At 38.4% G+C, this 20,476-nt stretch overlaps 1 protein-coding gene across 1 annotated transcript in view; it reads left to right on the forward strand.

Annotated features, from left to right (window-relative positions):
• The window catches only part of NDUFB3 (NADH dehydrogenase (ubiquinone) 1 beta subcomplex, 3, 12kDa), a 6,276-nt gene extending 3,170 nt beyond the window's left edge, over positions 1 to 3,106 (forward strand). Inside the window, exon 2 of the mRNA XM_006889143.1 lies at positions 2,950 to 3,106. Coding sequence (XP_006889205.1) covers positions 2,950 to 3,106 — 157 coding nt within the window. The remainder of the gene's footprint in view (positions 1 to 2,949) is intronic.
• Positions 3,107 to 20,476: the final 17,370 nt, after the last annotated feature.

Genomic DNA, 20,476 nt, shown 5'->3' on the forward strand with positions numbered 1-20,476 from the left:
TGAGTTGCAAATGACTCGATGGCACATAACAACAACAACCCAGTTCTAGCACCATTTGTTCAAAGACTGTAATTCACCCATTAAATTACCTCTGTACTGTTCCCAGAAATCAGTTGGTCATGTTTGTGGGCTTTCTGTACCCTTACTCTCACTCTGATCAAGTCCCTAGCATAATGGCAATACCTTGTCTTGCTTCAAAACAGATAATGTATGACATTCAACTTGTTAATCAACGTGTTAATTGGTTTTTCACTTGTTAGGGTGTTTTTCCCATTTTTGGATTCTTTGCATTTGCTTATAAATTTTAGGATGAGTTTGCCAATTTCTCCAAAAAGCCTGCTTGCATTTTGATCAGTACCACAGTGAATATATAGATCAGTTTGAGTATAATTAACATCTTGTCAATATTGAGTCTTTTAGTTCATGAACAATAAAAATGCTCTTTAATTTTCTCTGCAGTGCTTTTGAAATAGAGTCATATATATTATATGTTTATGTTCATTTATCTATGCATGTGCATATGTATATACATCAGGATTTTCTTTGTACACAATTATTTTGCATGTAAATAAAGACTTAGTTACTTTTTTCCTTTCAATCTGGAAACTTTTTTTACTTACGTTATTGCACTAATACCTTTCTTAAAACGTTACGTGGTGAAAGCGGACATCCTTGTCTTGTTTCTAATTGGAGAAAATCAGCCCAATTTCATCAGTAAGTATGATGTTAGTTGTAAGGTTCCTATAGAGGCCATCCATCAAGGTGAAGAAATTAATTTCTGTATCTACATTACTGAGAATTTTTTTTAAAGAACATTAGTCTGTATTGAATTTTGCATTGCTATTCTTACATCTATTGAAATGCTTATTCAACTTTTCATGGTCTAAGATGTGGGTGACATTTAAAAATTTTCAGATACTGTATTATTCTTGCCTTTCTGGAAATGAACCCTCCTTTATCATGATTTCTTGCTTCTTTTTCTATAATTGCGAGGTTAAATTTTGAAAATTTTGTAGAGAATATGTATGGTATGTCTATGAAAGGGAGCCCTAGTGGTACAGTTGTTGATTGCTTAGCTAGTAGCCAAAAACCCAGTCATTCAAACCAGCTAGTGACTTTGTGAAACAGAGAGGTGACAGTCAGTTTCTGTGAATACATACAGGCTTGGAAACCTATGGGACAGTTGTACTCTACCCTGTAGAGTTGCTAGAATTAGGAAAAACTCCAGCAATAATGGATATATTAATGAAAAATTACATTCACTAGTTTCTCCTCTTGTATAGTCTTTATTTGCTTTTGTATTCTAATTAGATTTTTGTTAGTTCTCATATTTCCTGTTGTTGTTGTCTCATAGTGACCCTATGTACTTTACCTCTGAAAGCTGCTCTATCTTGCGCCAATCTCATCGTCTCCAAAAGACCTCATCCTATTGTTCCAGTCATTGAGTTAATCTATTTCATTCTGGATCTTCCTCTCCTGCGCTGTCCCTCCCCTCTTCCAAACATAATGTTCCTCTCCAAGGTCCCTCCTAGCCACGTGCTTGAACTATGTGAGACGAAGGCTCAAAATTCTTTCCTCCAGGGAGCAAACTGGTATCACCCTCTTTAGGACAGACCTGTTTCTTCTCCTGGCAGTCCATGGTATATTCAACACTCTTCTCCAGCACCACAACCCAAAAGCATTGATCCTTCTTTCATCCTTAGTTATTGTCCAGCTCTTGTATGCGTAGTAAGTAATTGAGAAGACCATAGCTTGAATCAGGCACACCTTAGTCTCCAGACTGACATCATTTACTCTTCAGCACTCTAGAGATGTCCCTGACAGCAGACTTTTCCCAATGCAATTTGTCTTTTAATTTCCTGGCTGCTGGTATTAAGAGTGTTTATTGTGGAGCCAAGCAAACTGAAGCTGTTAACAATCTAAATCTCTTCATCGTCTATCATGATGCTGCCACTCAGCCCAGTGGTGAGAATCTTTTGTTTTCTTGATGTTGAGCTTCAATCCATATTGAAGGCTGCAGTCCTTGATCTTTTGCAGTAAGCGCTTCAGGTCCTCAGTTTCAGCAAGCAGAGTTGTGTCATCTGCATAATGGAGATTGTTGCTAAGTCTTCCTTCAGTCCTGATGCCACATTTCTCCTCATACAGCCCAGCCTCCCAGATAATCTGTTCTGCATGTATATTGAAAAGGTATGGAGATAGCACACATCCCTGACATACACCCTTCCCTATTTTGAACCATGTAGTAGTAGAGTGACAGGGTTTTAAAAAAAATCTTTACAGCATAATTCTTTCACTTTTTTCCATCGGACTCTGTGGAAGAAACCCTTTTCCCCTCAAAATCTCTGGCTTCTGTTTGCTTCTCTATTTAAAATAGAAGAATTATAGCCAGTGTTCAAAATGCCAGGACAGAGCAAAATTACTGTCCTCTTCAATAGTAATAATGTCACCACATGTCTCACACTCACTGTGCCAAAATATGTCATACAAAACCCTGTCTAATCTTTGAAATAATACATAAGATAGACAATAATTATTGAATATAAGAGCAAGAAGATCATGAGAGATGTAACTTGCCCACAGTAAACACTTAGCAATGTTGTTAAAGTGGCAGAACAAAGATTAATATTCAAGTCTTACTGTAATGCCCTCTTTCTGTGATGGATAGCTTGAAATGAGTATGACCTTGTGGATTCTGTAAATTCCTGGAAAATTGTGACTGGGGAATCAATTGTCTTTTCCTTTTTTACATGTGAAATGTATACTGATTTTCTCCAATGCCTTGGAAAAATTTCTGTTGTGATTTTTTTTTTTTGTTTTTTAGATTTCATTATTTAAAATTTTACTTTAGTCCATTAGTAAGATGGAAATTTAGTAACTTTTAGTCATGGAATGAAAACATGTAGATTATGATTGTAATTTTTCCCTTTTTCTTTTCTTTTTTTCTTCCAGTAATGAAGCTTGGAGATACATGGGTGGATTTGCAAACAATGTTTCCTTTCTGGGGGCAATATTGAAAGGATTCAAGTGGGGACTTGCAGCATTTGTGGTAGCTGCAGGAGCGGAATATTTACTGGAATCCCAGGATAAAAATAAGAAGCATCACTGAGTATAGTACCTGTAAATATCTTGGTAGCTTCTTGGCTTTCCTATAAAATAAGATTTCTGTAATATAACCTGCTTGTTTGTCCATGAAATAGTACTAATAAGAGATAGTAAAATTAGAAAACTTAAAGCAGTGTCTTTTTGTCATTCTTTAAAAATAATTCACCAAACTGTATCTCAAGTCAAACTAGATTTGGTTTATAATAAATAGGGTATTAAATACCACATTTTCAGCATCGCAGGAACATGGAAGGATCACAGTACAACAAACTGAAAGAGATGGTGGTGGTGTTATGTGCCATCAGGTTGAGTACGACTCATAGTGACCCAGTGAACAACAGATCTGCGCCTTGTCCTCTGTGCCATCCTCATCTCTGACATACTTGAGCTTATTACTGTACTCACTGTATCAGTCTATTTTGTTCGGGTCTTCCTCTCTTTTGCTGACCTTCCATCTATCCTAGAATTATGTCCTTTTTCAAGGGATTCCCCGTCTAGCAACATGTCCAAAATATGTGAGATGAAGCTTTACCATCGTTGCCTATAACGAGCACTTTGTCGCCCATTCTCTAAAACATGTTTGTTCTTTTGGCAGTCTGTGGGATATTCAGTACTCTTCTCTTAACACTGCAATTCAAAGACATCAATTCTTTGGTCATACTTAGTCATTATCCAGCTCTCTGATGCATAGCATAGTGATTGAAAAGACCGTGGCACATCTTAGTCTTCAAACGGATATCATTGCTCCTCAGTAATTTAGAGAGATCCCTAACAGATTTTCCTCATGAATTATGTCTTTGCTTTCTTAACTGCTGGTGCCAAGAGTGTTGTTTGTGAAAACAAGTAAGATGAAGTCATTGTTTCCGTTTTTTTCTATCATATTGCCTGTCAGTCCAGCGGTGAGGATTTTTGTTTTCTTGATGTTGAGAGGCAATCCATATTGAAGGTAGTAGTCTTTTAATCTTTTGCAGCAAGCATTTGAAGCAATCCTCACTTTGAACAGGCAAGGTTATGTCATCTCCATAATGCAGGTTGTTGATGAATAGTCTTCCTATCCTAATGCCACATCCTTCATAGAGTCCAGTTTCCCTGCTATATTCATAGAGTTTTTGAAAACTCTCTATTTCAAAATGGATATCCAATTTTGATTCTTAGTCTGACACTGAAACCTGGCAACTGCTGGTATTTGAAATACTAGTGGTAGAGCTTCCAGCGTGAAACAAGCAGTTGTTTGAAAGAACACGGTAATAACTGCCTGGTTTTAAAAAGTGAGCATCAGGGTCGCATCCTTTCACTATACCTAGTCAAATCAAAGACCTCTAGTTTAATAGTCCATAGCACGTTTTGTTGCTAAGCCAAAAGCTACACATCCTGGCACTTTGAATCTACCAGAAGCTCTAGGAGAAAGAAGAGCAGTTCCATCTGCTGTGATGAACAGCTTTGGAAATTCAGTCCATCAGGACTTAGCTTTTGGTGTTTTTCCTTTTTTATTTTTCAGTCTGTGTACAAAGTAAACAGTTGGGAAGCTGGACTCTGAAGAATGTGGGATCAAGATTGGAATAAGACATTAAGTTATAATATGCAGATAACACAGCATACAGAAAATGAAGATTGGAAGCACTTGAGCTCATAGACTGTAGACTTCAGTGTGGATTATGTCAGTGTTGAGAAAACAAAAATCCTCGCTACTGAACCAATAACACGATGAACAGAGATAAGACTGACTAAAGGTTTTATTTTACTTGGATCCACAGTCAATCCTCATAGAAACGGCAGTCAAGATCAAGAAATCAGCTGACATCACGTTGAGCACGTCTGCTGCCAAGAACTACTTGAAAGTGCTGAAAAGCAAAGATGTCAGTTTAAAGCTTAATGTGCACCTGACCCTGACCCAAACTATCTTATTTAATTACTTCATCAGCATGTGAAAGTTGGACAGTGAATAAGAAAGATTGAAGAAAAGTTGATGTTTTTGAATTTTTTTATTGGTGAAGAATATTCACCAAAAGAACAAACAAATCTGATTTGGAAGTACAGCCTGGGCGCTCCTTAGACAGGGGTGGTAAGACTTTGGCTCACATACATTGGGCATGTTATCAGAAGGACCCATGCCTTGGAGAAGGACAGTTAGCTTGTAAAAGTAGAGGATAAACCAGTGTTAACAACCACACTGACCCTCCAGCAGGTTTTCAGAGACAGTTAATCATAATGGGAGAAGGTTGCCCATCTTTCTCCTGCAGAGCAGCTGGTGATTGCAAACCAAATGCCTTTTGTGATTGAAGTACAGTTTCTAACCACCAGGCCACCAGAGCTCCCTCATGGCAACTCTCTCTGTATAACAAATTGAAATCTTGCCTTATCCTTTATGATCTTCACAATCTTCAATGTGCTTAAAGTCAGTATTTCAGTCACCGTATCAATCCATCTTGTTGAAAGCATTCCTCTCCTTCGCAGACTCTACTTTTCTAAGCTTGATGACCTTTTCTAAGGGCTGATTCTTCCTGATACAAATATGAAATTATTGTATATTATAAATATAATAATTAGCTACTTCCAAATGCTAACTTGTGTAATTCAAGGTTAAATTATTAGTGCCACACACTTTATTACATTTAATTGCCTTTGATACAGATAAACCATATAAGACAACTACTTCGGGAAAAAGGGGAAGGGATACTCATTGTCTCAAGGGCTGCATATTGTTCTGTTTGCGCTTCTATTTGAAAAATGGAATAATTTAAAATAAGACCTCCAAATTACAAAGCTAACTGAAAAGAATTTTGGATTTTTGCTCAAGACTTGTGTGTCTGGAATATTACAAAATAAGGACATGATGTACATTTAGGATGTAGTCAACAAGGTGTGACAGAACAGGAAAGGTTTAAATATTCAAGAGGGGGGCAAAAGGGGTGGGGAAAATCACTAGGATAGCAGTGGTTGGCTGGCGGATGGGGGAGGTGAAGGAATAGGAAAGATGCAGTGGGGACTTGAAGAGATGGGTCATAATAGGCTTAGATCAATAGTAATTATATAAAACAATGTGTATGAATGATTCTGTTAAACACAATGTACATAAATGCAGCCCATTGTATATAAATGTTGTATGCAAAACAATTAAAAAAATACCGATGGGGAAGATACAAGTCAGAAGGTTTTGTAACATTTGAACAATTTTATTTTGTGTTTTAAAAGTGAAGGAATAATTGTTAATAATATGCCAAACAGTGCTCTTTAAAGCATTGTTGTTAAGTGCCGTGGAGTCATAGACAGCTCATAGCGACCCTCTGAACCAAAGACCTGAACACTTGTATAATTTTCATCATGTCTTCAAGTTTATAGAGTTTCGGAAATGGATGCCACTCCTGCTTCCAAGCTTGTTTTAATAGGGGAGCTCTACCAAACACTGTCCACCATGGGTGACCATTATTGCATTTGACAATTGCTTTTCGATTTTACAAACTGTAGAAACTCAATGTAATTGAATCGGTTCCAACTCATAATGACAGATCTGAACCCTGTCCTATCCTGTGCCATCCTCACAGTCGCTTACATACTTGAGCCCACTGCTCAAGTCAACCCACCTGGTTGACAGTCTCCCTCTCTTTCACCCAGTAAAACTGCTCCTTAGGGTTTCCAAAGCTTTGCTGAAGCAGACTGCCTCATCTTGTTCCTGCTGAGTGACTGGTGAATTCAAAATTTTAGTAGTCCAGTGCTTAATCTGAGCACTAGTGCTTCACCACCTATCATCCAAAACCCCAAAAACGCCATTGCTGCAAAGTTTCCAGTTCAAAGCCACCCTCCATTAGATTTCTGAGACCGTAAATCTTTCCAAGAAGAGACTGCCCATTTTTCTCCCACTAATCAACTGGTGGGGAGCTCTGGTAGCCTTGTGTTGAGAAGCTGTGCTGCACTCCCAAGGGCACATGGTTCAAGGCCACCAGCTGCTCCATGGGAGACAGATGGGCAGTCTCCTCCCATGCAATTAACTGCCTCTGAAAACCCACTGGAGAGTCAGCTATGGGTGGGTTCTGACTCTATGGTACACTACAAATACTACAACAATCAATGGAGCTCTAGTAGCCTAGTAGTAAAAATCTGCACTACATTCCCAAAGGCACTGGGTTAAATCCACTAGCTACTTTGTGGGAGAAGGATAGGAAGTCTCCTCCTGTGTGATTATCTGCTTTTGAAAACCTGCTGGAGGGTCAGCTATGGGTTGGTTCCAACTTGATGGTACTCAAGACACACACACACACACAATTGACTGGTAGCTTTAACCAGCTGACCTTCCAGCAGCCCAGAAGTTTACACCTATGCGATTAGGGCTTTTGAACACCAATTACATTGTTGTTACGTGCCTTTGAGATGAAACTGCCTCAGAGCTGACCCTTCAGTGGGTTCCAGAGGCTATAATCCTGAGGACAAACTAGTGGATTTGAACCATGTGCCTTTAGGTTAGCAGTGTAACTTCTTCCTGCGAGGCTACTAGAACTCAACAAAAACACCAATGTTCTGACTATTCTAACGTCCATTATCCAACCCTCACATTGAATTCAGAATTAACAGCATAAAGAGAACACAAATCCTCAACATTGGTTCAATAAGCAACGTGATGGAGAAAAGATTGACGTTGTCAAGGATTTTATCTTATTTGGATCCACAATCAACACCCATGATAGCAGCAGTCAAGAAATGAAAAGACCAGTTATGTGGAGAAAATCTGCTGTCAAGAACCCCTTGAAAGTGCCAGAGAGCAAGGATGTCAGTTTTAAAACTAAGGGGTCTCTCTGTCTCAAACCATGATATTTTCAGTTGCTCTGTATAAAGACAATGAATAAAAAAGACCAAAGTATTGATCCCATTGAACTATTGCTATTAATGTGCCCATTGCTGTTAACGTAGAACTGACTCATAGGTGACCCTCTAGCCAGTTTTCAGAGGCAGTAAATCGCATGGGGGGAGATTGCCTGTGTTTCTCTTGCATAGCAGCTGTTGTGCAAGCTTCATGCCTTTGAGGTTGCAGCATGACTTCTTACCACTAGGCCATCAGAGCTCCCTTTTGAATTGTAGTATTTGGGGAAAATATTGACTATACCATGGGCGGCCCAAAGAATAGACATTCTATGTGGGAGGAAGTGCAGCCAGGGTGCTCGTTACAGGCAAGAATGGTGAAACCTACTTTTTGCCTTGTGAGGTGGGGCCAATCCATGGAAAAAAGATACCATGTTTGGAGAAGTAGTAGCAATAGTAGTTATTTACCATCAAGTTTGTGACCCTCCAAATGGGTTTTCAAGAGGTTGTATATTATACAGGAGGAGATTGCCCATCTTTCTTTCACAGAGCATCTGGTGGATTCAAACCACCTGCCTTTGTGTTGGCAACTCCTTACCATGAAGCCAGCAGACCTCCCTTGGAGAAGTAGAGGATCAGTCAAAGGAAAGAAGACCTTCAAAAAGGGGGCTTGATACATTGACCACAGCAGTGAGCTTAAGCAGATGCAGATTGTGAGGATGGTGCAGGATAGAGCAAGGCTTTGATCTGGTGTCCACAGGGGTTGCTGTAGTCTTCTCAATGGCACCCAACAACAGATATAGAATTTAAGATGTTGTTTTTTCTAGTGTTATAATCAAATGTCTTTCATTACTGCTTTCATGCAACTAATACATGGATCAGAAATTTCTTATTGGAGAGTAGCAACAAAATTTTTTAATTTCATTATACATTTAAGTGAGTATTTTGTGATTCTCTTGTGATGTATATATGTATATGTTTGTGTGTGTGTATGTAGATCTATACCTGTCTATCTATCTATCTATCTATCTATCTATCTATCTATCTATCTATCTAATTTCTTCATGTGCTACAAAATATTTTTAGGAAATTCTAAAAAATTTCCTAAGGAAATGGTCACTTCTCAGGGACATGGAACTGAAGGTCAGTTCTGTGGTTCACAATAACAATAGCAATACTTGTCCCAAAAAGAAATTGTTCCTGTGTCTGCACAGATGAGGTCATCTTACAGAGGAACTATCAGGTTCATGGGCAGCAGTATCACCTGCTCCAGAGTATTCTCTTCTGGTAGTAACATAGTGCAATATAGTATACAAATTCCATATAAAAGTAAAACGAAAAGCCAGTCTTGTTGCCATTGACTCAGTTCTGTATCATAGCTACTCTGTATTACAGGACACAGTGGAACTGCTCTATAGAACACACAAGACTAATCTTTACAAAGCAGACTGCCTCATCTTTCTGCTATTGGAGCAGGTGGTGGGTTCCATCCACTGAGCTTTCAGGTGACAACTGAGCTCTTAACATTTAATTTTTTTTTTTATTTTGTTGTTTTGTTCTATCAGAATCTCAAAGAATAGAACAACTAGACGTGACTAGAACAGCTGCAGACTTTTCTGTTCCTTTTCTTTGCTTTTTATTCATTTACCTGAAAATTATTCATTGAGCATCTTTATATGCTAGGCAATGTTCATAGTGCTGGAATTTTTCACTGAACACAGCAGGCAAATGTTTCTTCTCATGGTACTTACATTTTGGTTCAGGTTTAGAATTGTTTATTTTCTTCATACTATTAATCTGAAATTATAGTTTGAATCAGTAACAATGTTAGATTCTTGTTTTCTAAAAGTTTTTATGGTGTGCAAGTTCACAAAGCAGATTCGTTTTCTTTTTCCCCATTGTTTTATTGTGATTTTAACAAAAGTTTATAGAAAAGTTGGATTTTCATTCATTCATTCATTGTTGCATATTTTCCTCTCTATCGGGCCCTCCACCCACCCAGTTCACTTTTTAAAAACCTCATTCAGCAGATTAATTTTCCATTGAACAATTTATGCACATTCCATTTCGTGACATTGATCACCATGGGCAAGATGCCATGTAGAAGTTAAACTCTTCATGGCACCTTGTACATAGTAAATATTCAAGGAATTTAATTTGGATTTGATTAATTATGGTTTTGAAAAGAGATTTTATAATTTTGTTGAGCATAAGTTGCCGTTTAAACTATATTTATGGCTATACTCTTTCTTCCACAGGAGTTTGTGAAGAGAACACTGCAATAAGTATTTATTAAATTTAATTAAAAATGTTTCAAGTTATTTTATTAGTAAGTTTTAAAACTAGTTTTTTACAAGTTCTGCAAATTCCCATGTTATCTTAGCACTTAAAATTAGTCCTTTAGGCCATCCAAATGCCCTCCTCTGTGAAAAGTCTTTCCATGTCTCTTTTCCACTTTTTAATTGTGTTATCAGTCTTTTTCTTCTGGAGGCCCAGGAGTATTCTGTAAACTTTCATTACCAGACACTTGTCTGAGATGTTATTGCCAAATGTTTGTTCCCAGTCAGTAGGTTTTCTTTTCACCCTGTTGGAAAAAGTTTTTGATGAGCACAGAGATATAAACTTTAGAAGGTCCTGTTCATCAATGGCCAACAGACACATGAAGAAATGCTCAGAATCACTGGCAATAATAGAAATGTGTATCAAAACCACAATGAGATACCATCTTACCTCAGTCTCAGTGGCAGCGTTTAGCAGGGCTTCAGGAAATAAATTTTGGAGAGGATGTGAGATAGGAACTCATATATTGTTGGTGGGATAGTGAAATGGTACAACCACTCTGGAAGGCAGTTTGGCATTTCCTCAAAAAGCTCAATATATTCCACTGGATGCTCTGCTAGAGAAGGAGGGACAATCTCCTCCTGTACCAGTCGGATCCAATTTGACAGTACACAACAAGAAAAGGGGCGGGGGAAGCCGAACATAGAAATTCCATATGACCCAGTTATTCCACTGTGTGAAATATACACTGAGAAAATGAGGACTGAGGCCCAAACAGAAACTTGCACACCAATTTAATAGCATTACTCACCATAGCAAGAATGTGGAAGTAGCCCAGATGTGCAACTACAATAGAGTGGATTGAGAAATTATTATATTCACACAATGGAATACTATGCAGCGTGCAGAAGGAATGATTTTGTAAATTACCACCAAACTTGGGATGGACTGGAGAACATTATTACTATTTTATTATGTTGAGATTGAATTAGTACTATCACTAATTAAGTGAATTAACTCAGTCTCATAAAGACAAATGCTGTATAAGACCATTATTGTAGAACGAATATGAGGATACAAGGAGGGGGAGGGGAACAGAGGGGTGAGGATGGGAGTGGGGGCTTAATCATAGGGTTGCACAATTTGATGGGTGGAGGGAGGGGTGAGTAAAGGAAAGGGGAAAGATCTGATGTGAGAAATAATGTATACAAACTTTGTAAGTAAAGCAGTATAAAATTAATGTTTTATTAAATAAAAAAATTTAAATCCTTCAAAACAAACGAAATAAAAAAGTCCTTTGGGTGCTCGCTTCGGCAGCACATATACTAAAATGGGAACGACACAAAGGAGATTAGCATGGCCCCTGCGCAAGAATGACACGCAAATTCGTGAAGCGTTCCATAAGAAAAAAAGAGAAAAAAAAAGTCCTTTGGGAAGGAAAGAATAAAAGCAGAACCAAGAGCTTTTGAAAGGATTTCTTAAATATCTCTTTTCTGTTCTACATACACCTCCTCTCAAATCAGAATTTTCCACGTTGGTCAATCTAATATTCACTCTATAAATTAAGCTCTTTTATATCCACATACAAGCATTTAACATACTTGTTTCATAGCTTAATACATTCTTTCTCTTCCTCCCCTCCAACTCTTAGTTTTCACCCAATTATTGTTGTTGAGGATTAAAAAGAGAAGAGTAGAATGTATCATTAAAAACAATTCCAAGACATAAAATAACAAAGTGACTTGGATCTGCAGCCTTGCCAAGAAATGTGGTAGAATTTTGTGACAGGTCTGACTATGTGAAAGGTGGCCCAAAAATCTTAACCATGGAATGGAGCTTTTTAAATTAACAAAGACACACCCTTTTCTGTGGTCAAAGTCTCCATGGTCCTGATAGATGCTGCAGTATCTGTTTGCTAAACCACCTAGATTTCTCAGCATTGCAGGAAGAGTTCCAAAGTTCAGTATCTACAAGTTCCAGGCTATTTGGCTATTTTCTCTGGCTTTTCATATGGCCTTTCCCCCCATATTCTATTTTACTCCTTATTTCAAGCTCAGAACTCATCACATGCCAACTTCTTGCTTATTGTTGATGTGTACATGGAGGCTAAACCACCTGAAAGCTGACCCTCCAGTGAGTATCAGAGGCAGTTAGTTACTCGAGAGGAGTTTGCCCCTCTTTTTCCACAGAGCAGCTGTTCTTTTTTTTTCTTTTCTTTTAAAAAAAAATTATTATTCATTTCGGTGAAAATTTACAGAGACTTTGGATTTCTATTCATTCATGGTTTCACTTTTCACCCCTTCCAACCCTCCCCCCCAACACTACCCTCTTAGAATAGTAAAAGAAAAATTCTTTCATTGTTTTACTATGTGTTCCCTCCCTAAGTCCACTCCACTCTGCAGCCTTCGCTCTGGACTTCTGTCATGACAATAATACCTAATCACATATCCCTTTTAAACGGTTTTCTCCCTTATCTGTTTCAGTGCAGTATACATTATTTAACCCATCTTTCTCAGTCTCCCCCCAACCCTGAGGTCAGTCCCATTTTACAGCAGTAGCACCATGCAGTATTTGTCCTTTGTGACTGAGATACTTCACTCAGCATAATGTCCTCCAGAGTCACCCATTTTGAATTATATTGCATGAGTTCATTGTTTTTCAATGCAGTGTAGGGTTCCATTGTGTGAATATACCACAGCTTCTCTATCCGTTTGTTGATGGGCACTTACGTTGTTTCCAGCTTCTTGCTGTTGTGAACAAAGCCTGATAAACATGGGTGTGCATATATCTGCTTGGGTGGTAGTTACGGTCTCTTTGGGGTATATTCCCAGTAGTGGAATTGCTGGGTCAAATCTTATCTTTTTGCAATTTTTTGAGAAAGCGCCATACCGCCTTCCACAGTGGTTGTACCATTTTACACTTCTACCAACAGTGAATAAGGATTACAGTTTCTCAACAACCTCTCCAGCATTTGTTGCTTGTTGTTCTGTTAAATTTTGCTATTCTCACTGGCGTGAGATGATATCTCATAGTTGTTTTGATTTGCATCTCTCTTAGAGCTAGGGATTTTGAACATTTCTTCATGTGTTTTTTATCCATCTGAATGTCTTCTTTGGTGAAATGTCTGTTCATATCCTGTGCCCATTTTTCAATTGGATTATTTACCTTTATCTTGTGGTGGTGCTCAAGTATTATAAATTCTGGATATAAGTTTATCTGATATGTCTTTTTGTTCGGAGTTACAGGAAAGTATATTATGTTTTCCTCTTGCACTGTTTTGTTTTGTTTTTCTATAATTATATTTTATTCATTTTCATAAACATTTACAGAGATTTTGGGTTTCCATTCATTCATTGTTGCACTATTCTCTCTACCCTCCTCCCAGTTTGTTCTTGTCCAAATGCCACAGTACTTGTCAAAGCCAGTTCTGATTAATCTTCTTTGTCATTAGGTGCCGCTTGGTAGAGTACAACTCCGAGTGACCATAAAAACAACAGATCTGAATCGTGTCCTATCCTGTGTCATCCTGATAATCTCTGACACTCTTAACACTCAAGCCCATTGCTGCAGTCACCATGTCAATTCACCTAGTTGAGAGCCTTCCTCTCCTCAGCCATCCCTCCACCCTTCCACGCATCACGTTCCTTTCCAAGGAATAACCTCTCCTAGCAACATGCCCAAAGTTTGTAAGATGAAGCTTTATAATCTTTGCCTCAAAGGTGCATTCTGGCTTCACTTCTCCAAGACATGTCTGCTTGTTCTTTTGGCAGTCATTGGTATATTCAGCACTCTTCTCCAACACCACAACTCAAAGGCATAAATTACTTTTTTATCATCTTTATTGTCCAGGTCTCAGATGCATAACAAGTGACTGAAAAGATGATGACTTGTATCAGGCACACCTTAATCCTCTGATATCATTGCTTCTAAATAATTCGGAGAGGTCCTTGACAACAGACTTTCCCAGTGCAACACACCTCCTGACTGCCTGACTGCTGGTATGAAGGATATTGATTGTGGATCCAAGTATGACAAAGTTGGTAATGGTTTCAATCTTTTCTCCATCTATCATGATGCTGCCTATTGGTACAGAGATGAGGATTTTTGCATTCTTTTTTTTTTAAATTTTTTGTCTGTACCATCAAATTGTATCTGACTGGTAGAGGAGGAGATTACCCCTCCTCCAGCAGAGCATCTTGTGGATTTGAACGACATACCTCTGGGATTGCAGTGCAGCTTCTTGCCACTAGGCCACCAGAGCTCCCTGATTTTTGTTTTCTTGATGTTGAGATGCAATCTGTATTGAAGGCTCCAGTGTTTAACCTTCAAGTCCTCTCTTTGAGCAAGCAAGGTTGTGTTATCCACATAATAGAAGCTTATTGATCAGTCTTCAATCCTGTTGTTCACAGGTTATTGAGGAATCTTCTTTCAATCCTGGTGCCACATTCTTCTTCACAGAATCCAGTTTCTCGAATAATTTGTTCAGCATACAGATTGAATAAGTATGGGGAAAGGATACAACCCTGACACTCTCCTTTCTTATTTTTAAACCATGTAGTGTGGAAGCAGGAGTGGCATCCATTTCCTAAGACAACATGACTCTGGAAACTATAAACTTTGCTAAATGTCCATAGTTATAGAAAGGCTTCAGGCCTTTTGTTCATAGGGTCACAGTGAGTCATGCTCGACTTGAAGGCAATCAATCACAAGTGTTCCCTTGCTCGGTTTGCTTCTTGGTCGAGGTATAGGTTTTACATGTGCACCATTAAGTGTTCTGGGACTCCCATTCTCCTCAATGTTACCCACTCTTACTCTTCTGTTGTTCTTTACTTTCAGCTAGGCTCCACCTGACATTGGTAATGATCTCCCTGACGCCATGACCTCTTCTAAAACCAGCTTGAACATCTGGCAGTTGTCTATGTACTGTTCTAGTAATTTCTGAATGATCTTCAACATTATTTTGCTTGTATGTGATATTAATGATAATGTTTGATAATTTCCACATTCTATTGTATCATTGTTTTGGGGAATGAGAACAAATATGGATCCGTTCTAGTCCGTTGGCCAGGCAGCTGTCCTCCAAATTTCCTGACATAGACAAGTTAGCATGTCCAGGGCTACATCTGTCATTTGAAACATGTAGGAGATGATAAAGCTGAAATATGAAAGGAATCTCAGTCACTGCATCATGGCATGGAGGGAAACAATTTTTATTGTCTTTTTCCTATAAACAGTTCTTCTATTATATATTGTCTTTTCCCTATAAACAGTATTTCTATTATATACTTTGTCTTTATTGCAGAATTTAGCATTATGATTGGATAAATAACCAAAGCAACACTCAGTTATCTGGTATCATTATATGAGTATTCTAAGTAACATTTTTAAAAATGAAAAGTGAAAATGATTAATTAAAAAATAGTGGAATCATTTTGCACAAAAAACCTTCTCAAATGCATTAAGTACTTTTCTTCCTCTTTAAATAGTGTGCCCAGAACATCTTTTGACCTTTTTCTGACTCAGGCTCAGATGGAAAGCATCTGTTGTTGTACTGATCTTTTATATGATGATGCCCTGACACTAATTAACTCCAGATGTTTTGCTTTTTTTCTGTCATTTTTTAGTTGTACTCTTTTGCTTCATCCACAACAAGATACCTTTACTTTCTCCTGGTTTAGCTTTGCTTATTGATATATCCAAGACTAATAGCTACCGTCCACTGAATTTTGACTTTAAAATTATAACTCCCCCAGCCACAAACACTGCAGGCCCAGGAAGAAAAAAAAAATATATATATATATCTATATATATATAAATGAAAGATTCTCTTATGCTCAACAACAATAACAAAGTTAACAGGCAAGCAAACAACAAATGCTGGCGAGCTTGTAGAGATATTGGGGCTCTTATTCACTGTTGATGGTACAGTCACTAGAGAAGGTGGTCTGGTACTTTCTCAAAAAGTTGTAAATAGAAATCCCATTTGATCCAGCAAATTTATTGCTGGGAATATACCCTACAGAAACCAGAAACACACCCATATTTATTGCTGCATTATACACAATAGCAAAGAGATAGAAGCAACCCAAGTGTCCATTAACTAATGGCTGGCTAGAAAAACAATAGTACTTTCACACAGTGTAATACTAGACACACATCAAAAAGCAATGAACTTAAAAAAAATTTAAAAAATTGAAAAAAAAAGCAATTAAGTTGTAAAACATTATGCAACATATGGGTGCCTGGAGGACATTATGCTGAGTGAACTATCTCAGTCACAAGAGGACAAATACTGCAGGAAGAGGTTGGGGAGAAAATAGAAAAAGAGTGGTTAGATAATGAACATTACATTAGATCAAATGTGGGGAAGAACTGTCTGAAAGGAATATATGATTAGGCATTGTATGTATGACAGTAGTCTAGGGTGAGGGGTACATTACAGGGAGGGGGCAGGAGAAGGGGAAAATGTGTAATAATGAAAAAAATATTTGCAATGTTAAAAAAATAAAAATCTCTTATGGAACCTGTGACCCAAATCATAGTGTAATAGTCCTGTCTAATTTTCAGGCATTGAAGCAATATCCACAATAAGGAAAATGAGAATGTCTGAGTATTAACTGTCTGTTAGGAAAGGGTGCCTCTGTTAAGGAGCAATAGAAAGAAAGTAGGTCATCACGAGTAGATAACAGCAGCGACATGACAGGGAGACGCCACAGCTATATCTGGGGTTGGCCTCTGCCTGCGTCAGCATCTCCCTTCAGGCTAGGGATATTGCTGAACCAGCTGGTGGCCTTTGGGCTCCGATGATTTTCCTCTCCTTTAACCCTGACTACCACTTTATGTCAAACTATGTTTATACTGAACACCTGACATACAAACAATGAGAACCCCAGTAAATCACGAAAGAGATCAGATCGATGCCGAAGCCAGACAACACATCAAAGGAGCATATGATCACTAAAACAAAAGATAATTAACCTTGGTTGACAAATACCAAGAGGATAATCAAGGACAGAATCAACATTTAAACAGCAAATAGAAGAAGTGAAGTGGATAGTTAGTGATGAAAATGTAACCAGTGAGTCAAGCAGTGAATCTGGAGAGTGAAGGCAGCAGAGAAAGGATTGAAACAAAAGGAGTGCTGGTTAACAGTGAAATAAAATATGCCTGCTGTGTTCTAGGAACTCTAGTGGTCTAGTCTGAAGGGAGCTGCGCTGCTAACCCAAAGGAGCCCCCTCTTTGGCGGTTCAAACCCACCAGTGGCTCTGAGATGGATCATTTCCTCCTGTGTTACTTACATCCTGTTAAAACCTGCTGGAGAGTCAGCTGTGAGTTGGTTCCAACTCAACAGCAATGAGTTTGAATAGAGATTAGATTCTTAGAAGCCCTACTGGCACTGTGGATTCTCTGCAAGAGAATGTTCGTTTTGAGGCAGTTAGTTGGCTTCTGTAAAATTTACAGCTTTGAAAAACCATTAAGGGGAAGTTCTACTCTCTCTTATAGAGTTGCTCTCAGTCTAAATAAATTCAGCAGCAGTGGGTGTTTTGGAATTGGTTCTGGGCGATGCAAATACTTAAACAATTGATTATTAGATAAAAGGTTTGCAGATGAAACTCAATCAGAGGTGCCTTGGAAACAAGTATGGTGATCAGCTCCTGCTGTGTGGACACTGCGGATCATCTCTGTCCCGCACACGTGGGGGTGCCATGAGTTGCAAATGACTTGACTACAACCAACACCAACGGGATGAAACTTCATCTGTCTTTTTCCACTTCACTCAGGAAACTTTGACCGCAAGGCCTTTGCTCCCTAGACAGAGAAGTAAATGCATGATATTTAGCAAAGTCATCTCTTTGCTAAATTTAACACATTTGAAAGGAAGCCTCTGAAGATACCAAGATTAGAGGTCCTTCAAGGAAATGGTTTAGCCATCTTATCCATTGAGATGCTCAGAATGGTTTAGACTCAGGTCAGAGCTTCCAGTTCATTTTTGTTTGTTTTTAGGTACACTCCCTCAATAACACAATAATAGACATTTTAAGTGTACGATTCAGTACATTTTACCAAATGTATACATGCATGAACGCCATCTAAGCAAGGTTTAGAACATTTCTATCAGCCCAAAGTTTCCTCATACATTTTTGCAATCAACTCCTTTCTTTTTCAGACAACCACTTGTAAATTTTTCACTATGGAATAATTTTATCTATTCCAAAGTGCTATGTGTATAGAATCATACAGAATGTACTGTTAGCAGGTCTGACTTCTATCACTCAGACCAATGTTTTCATCCCAAACATTTTATTATAAAAATATTCAACTATAAAGAAAAGTTGAAAGAACTTTACATTGAATAATCCTATTCTGGGAACTAGATTCTAAGATTATTGCTGTTTTTAGGTGTTGTTGAATCAAGTATGACTCAGAGCGACCCTATGAGCAACAGGCCTGAACCCTGCCCTATCCTGTGTCAGCCTCATCGTTACTGACATACTGGGGCCAATTGCTGCAGTCATTGTGTCAAGCCACCTGGTTGAGGGTCTTCCTCTCTTTTGTTAACGCTCCACCTTTTCAAGCATGATGCCCTTTCCATGGAATAGCCTCTCCTAACAACATACCCAAGATACGTGAGACAGAGCTTCAAAATCCTTGCCTCCAAGGAGCACTCTGGCTACACCTTCTCCAAGACATATATGTTTGTTCTTTAGGCAGTCCATGGGATATTCAATGTTCTTCTCCAACACCACAATGCAAAGGCATAAATTCTTCTAATTAATCACTGTCCAGCTCTGATGCAAAGCAAGGTATTGAAAAGATCATGGCCTGAATCAGGAACATCTTTGTCTTCAAGGTCACATGAATGCTTCTCAGTATTTTGGAGAAGTCCCTGACAGTAGATTTCCCAAAGCAATACATCTCCTGATCTCCTGGATACTGGTACTAAGGGTGTTGATTGTGGATCCAAGTAAAATTAAATTGTTGACAGTTTTAATATTTTCTCAATTTATCATGATGTTACTTGTCAGTTCAGTGGTAAAGATATTTGTCTTCTTAATGTTGAAATGCAATCCATATGGACAGCTGTAGTCTTTGATCTTCTGCAGCAAGCATTTCAAGTCCTTCTCACTTTCAACAAGCAAGATTATGTAACTTCATACCACAGGTTGTTGATGACTCTTCCTCCTTTCCTGATGCCACATCCTTCTTCACAGAGTCTAGCTTCTCAAATGATTTGCTCAGTGCACAGACTGAATAAGTATGGGAAAAGTATACAACCTTGACACTCATCCTTCCTGATTTTAAACCATGTAGGATTCCTTTGCTCTGTTGAGACAACAGCCTCTTGATCTAGGTATGGATTTTGTATACGTATAGTTAAGTGTTTTGGGTTTCCCCATTCTTCTCAATATTACTCATAGTTTGTTATGATCCACACAGTCAAATGCTTCGCATTAATCAGTAGTTTTTTGTTCTTTATTTCTAAGTAGTGTTGCATTGTGTGGCTATACTACAAATGACTTTTATTGGCCTCTTCAAGGACATTTAGTTTACTTCCAGTTTTTTGTTACTATGATTACACCTATTGTGAGTATTCATGAGAGGAATCTTGCTACCATAAAAAAAAAAGGCAGCAAAAAGTTGTATAACATGTGTCCTTTTAGACCAGAGATTCCTGCACAAGTTGGACCAGAGCTGCAGCACCAGTCGTGGTGGCAGCAACAACAGAAAAGGAAATTGGAAAGATCACTGGAGGCTCAAACGAGATAGAGTAGAACTAGAACTGCCACCCCACGGGCCCATAGTAGAGAGCACTCACTCAGGATAAATAGGAGGCTGGGGAAGATGTCATACTTAGCATGGCTGAAAGAGCTATGTTGCACTGGTCCAAATCATGAGCACGAAGGCCAGGGGACCTGCAAGCATACCTAAAGAGTCGTACTGAGTGTGTGTCCTAGTCATTGTCTATTTAGATGCAAATTTCCTAACTCAGAGATATTGGATGGCACTTGAGTTGTGTTGTTTTGTTTTTGTTTTTGTTTTTATTCTCTAACTAAGCAACACCTTGCCCCCTCTTCCTTTAACCAGGCTTCATTTCTCTAGGGCAAAACTAAACTCAGCTTTTAGCATATCCAATCAAGTACTTGTTGAAGGTGAACTTACATGCTTTCTGTAATATGAGCACATGCTGCAGGATGCAGAAGGTCAAGGACTGCAGTCTTCAATATGAATTGAAGATCAACATCAAGAAGACAACTATTCTCACCACTAGGCCAATTGGCAGCACCATGATAGATGGAAAAGA

The sequence above is a fragment of the Elephantulus edwardii genome, unplaced genomic scaffold, assembly GCF_000299155.1.
Source record: "Elephantulus edwardii isolate Elephantulus edwardi_28Jun2011 unplaced genomic scaffold, EleEdw1.0 scaffold00075, whole genome shotgun sequence".
Classification (NCBI taxonomy): domain Eukaryota; kingdom Metazoa; phylum Chordata; class Mammalia; order Macroscelidea; family Macroscelididae; genus Elephantulus; species Elephantulus edwardii.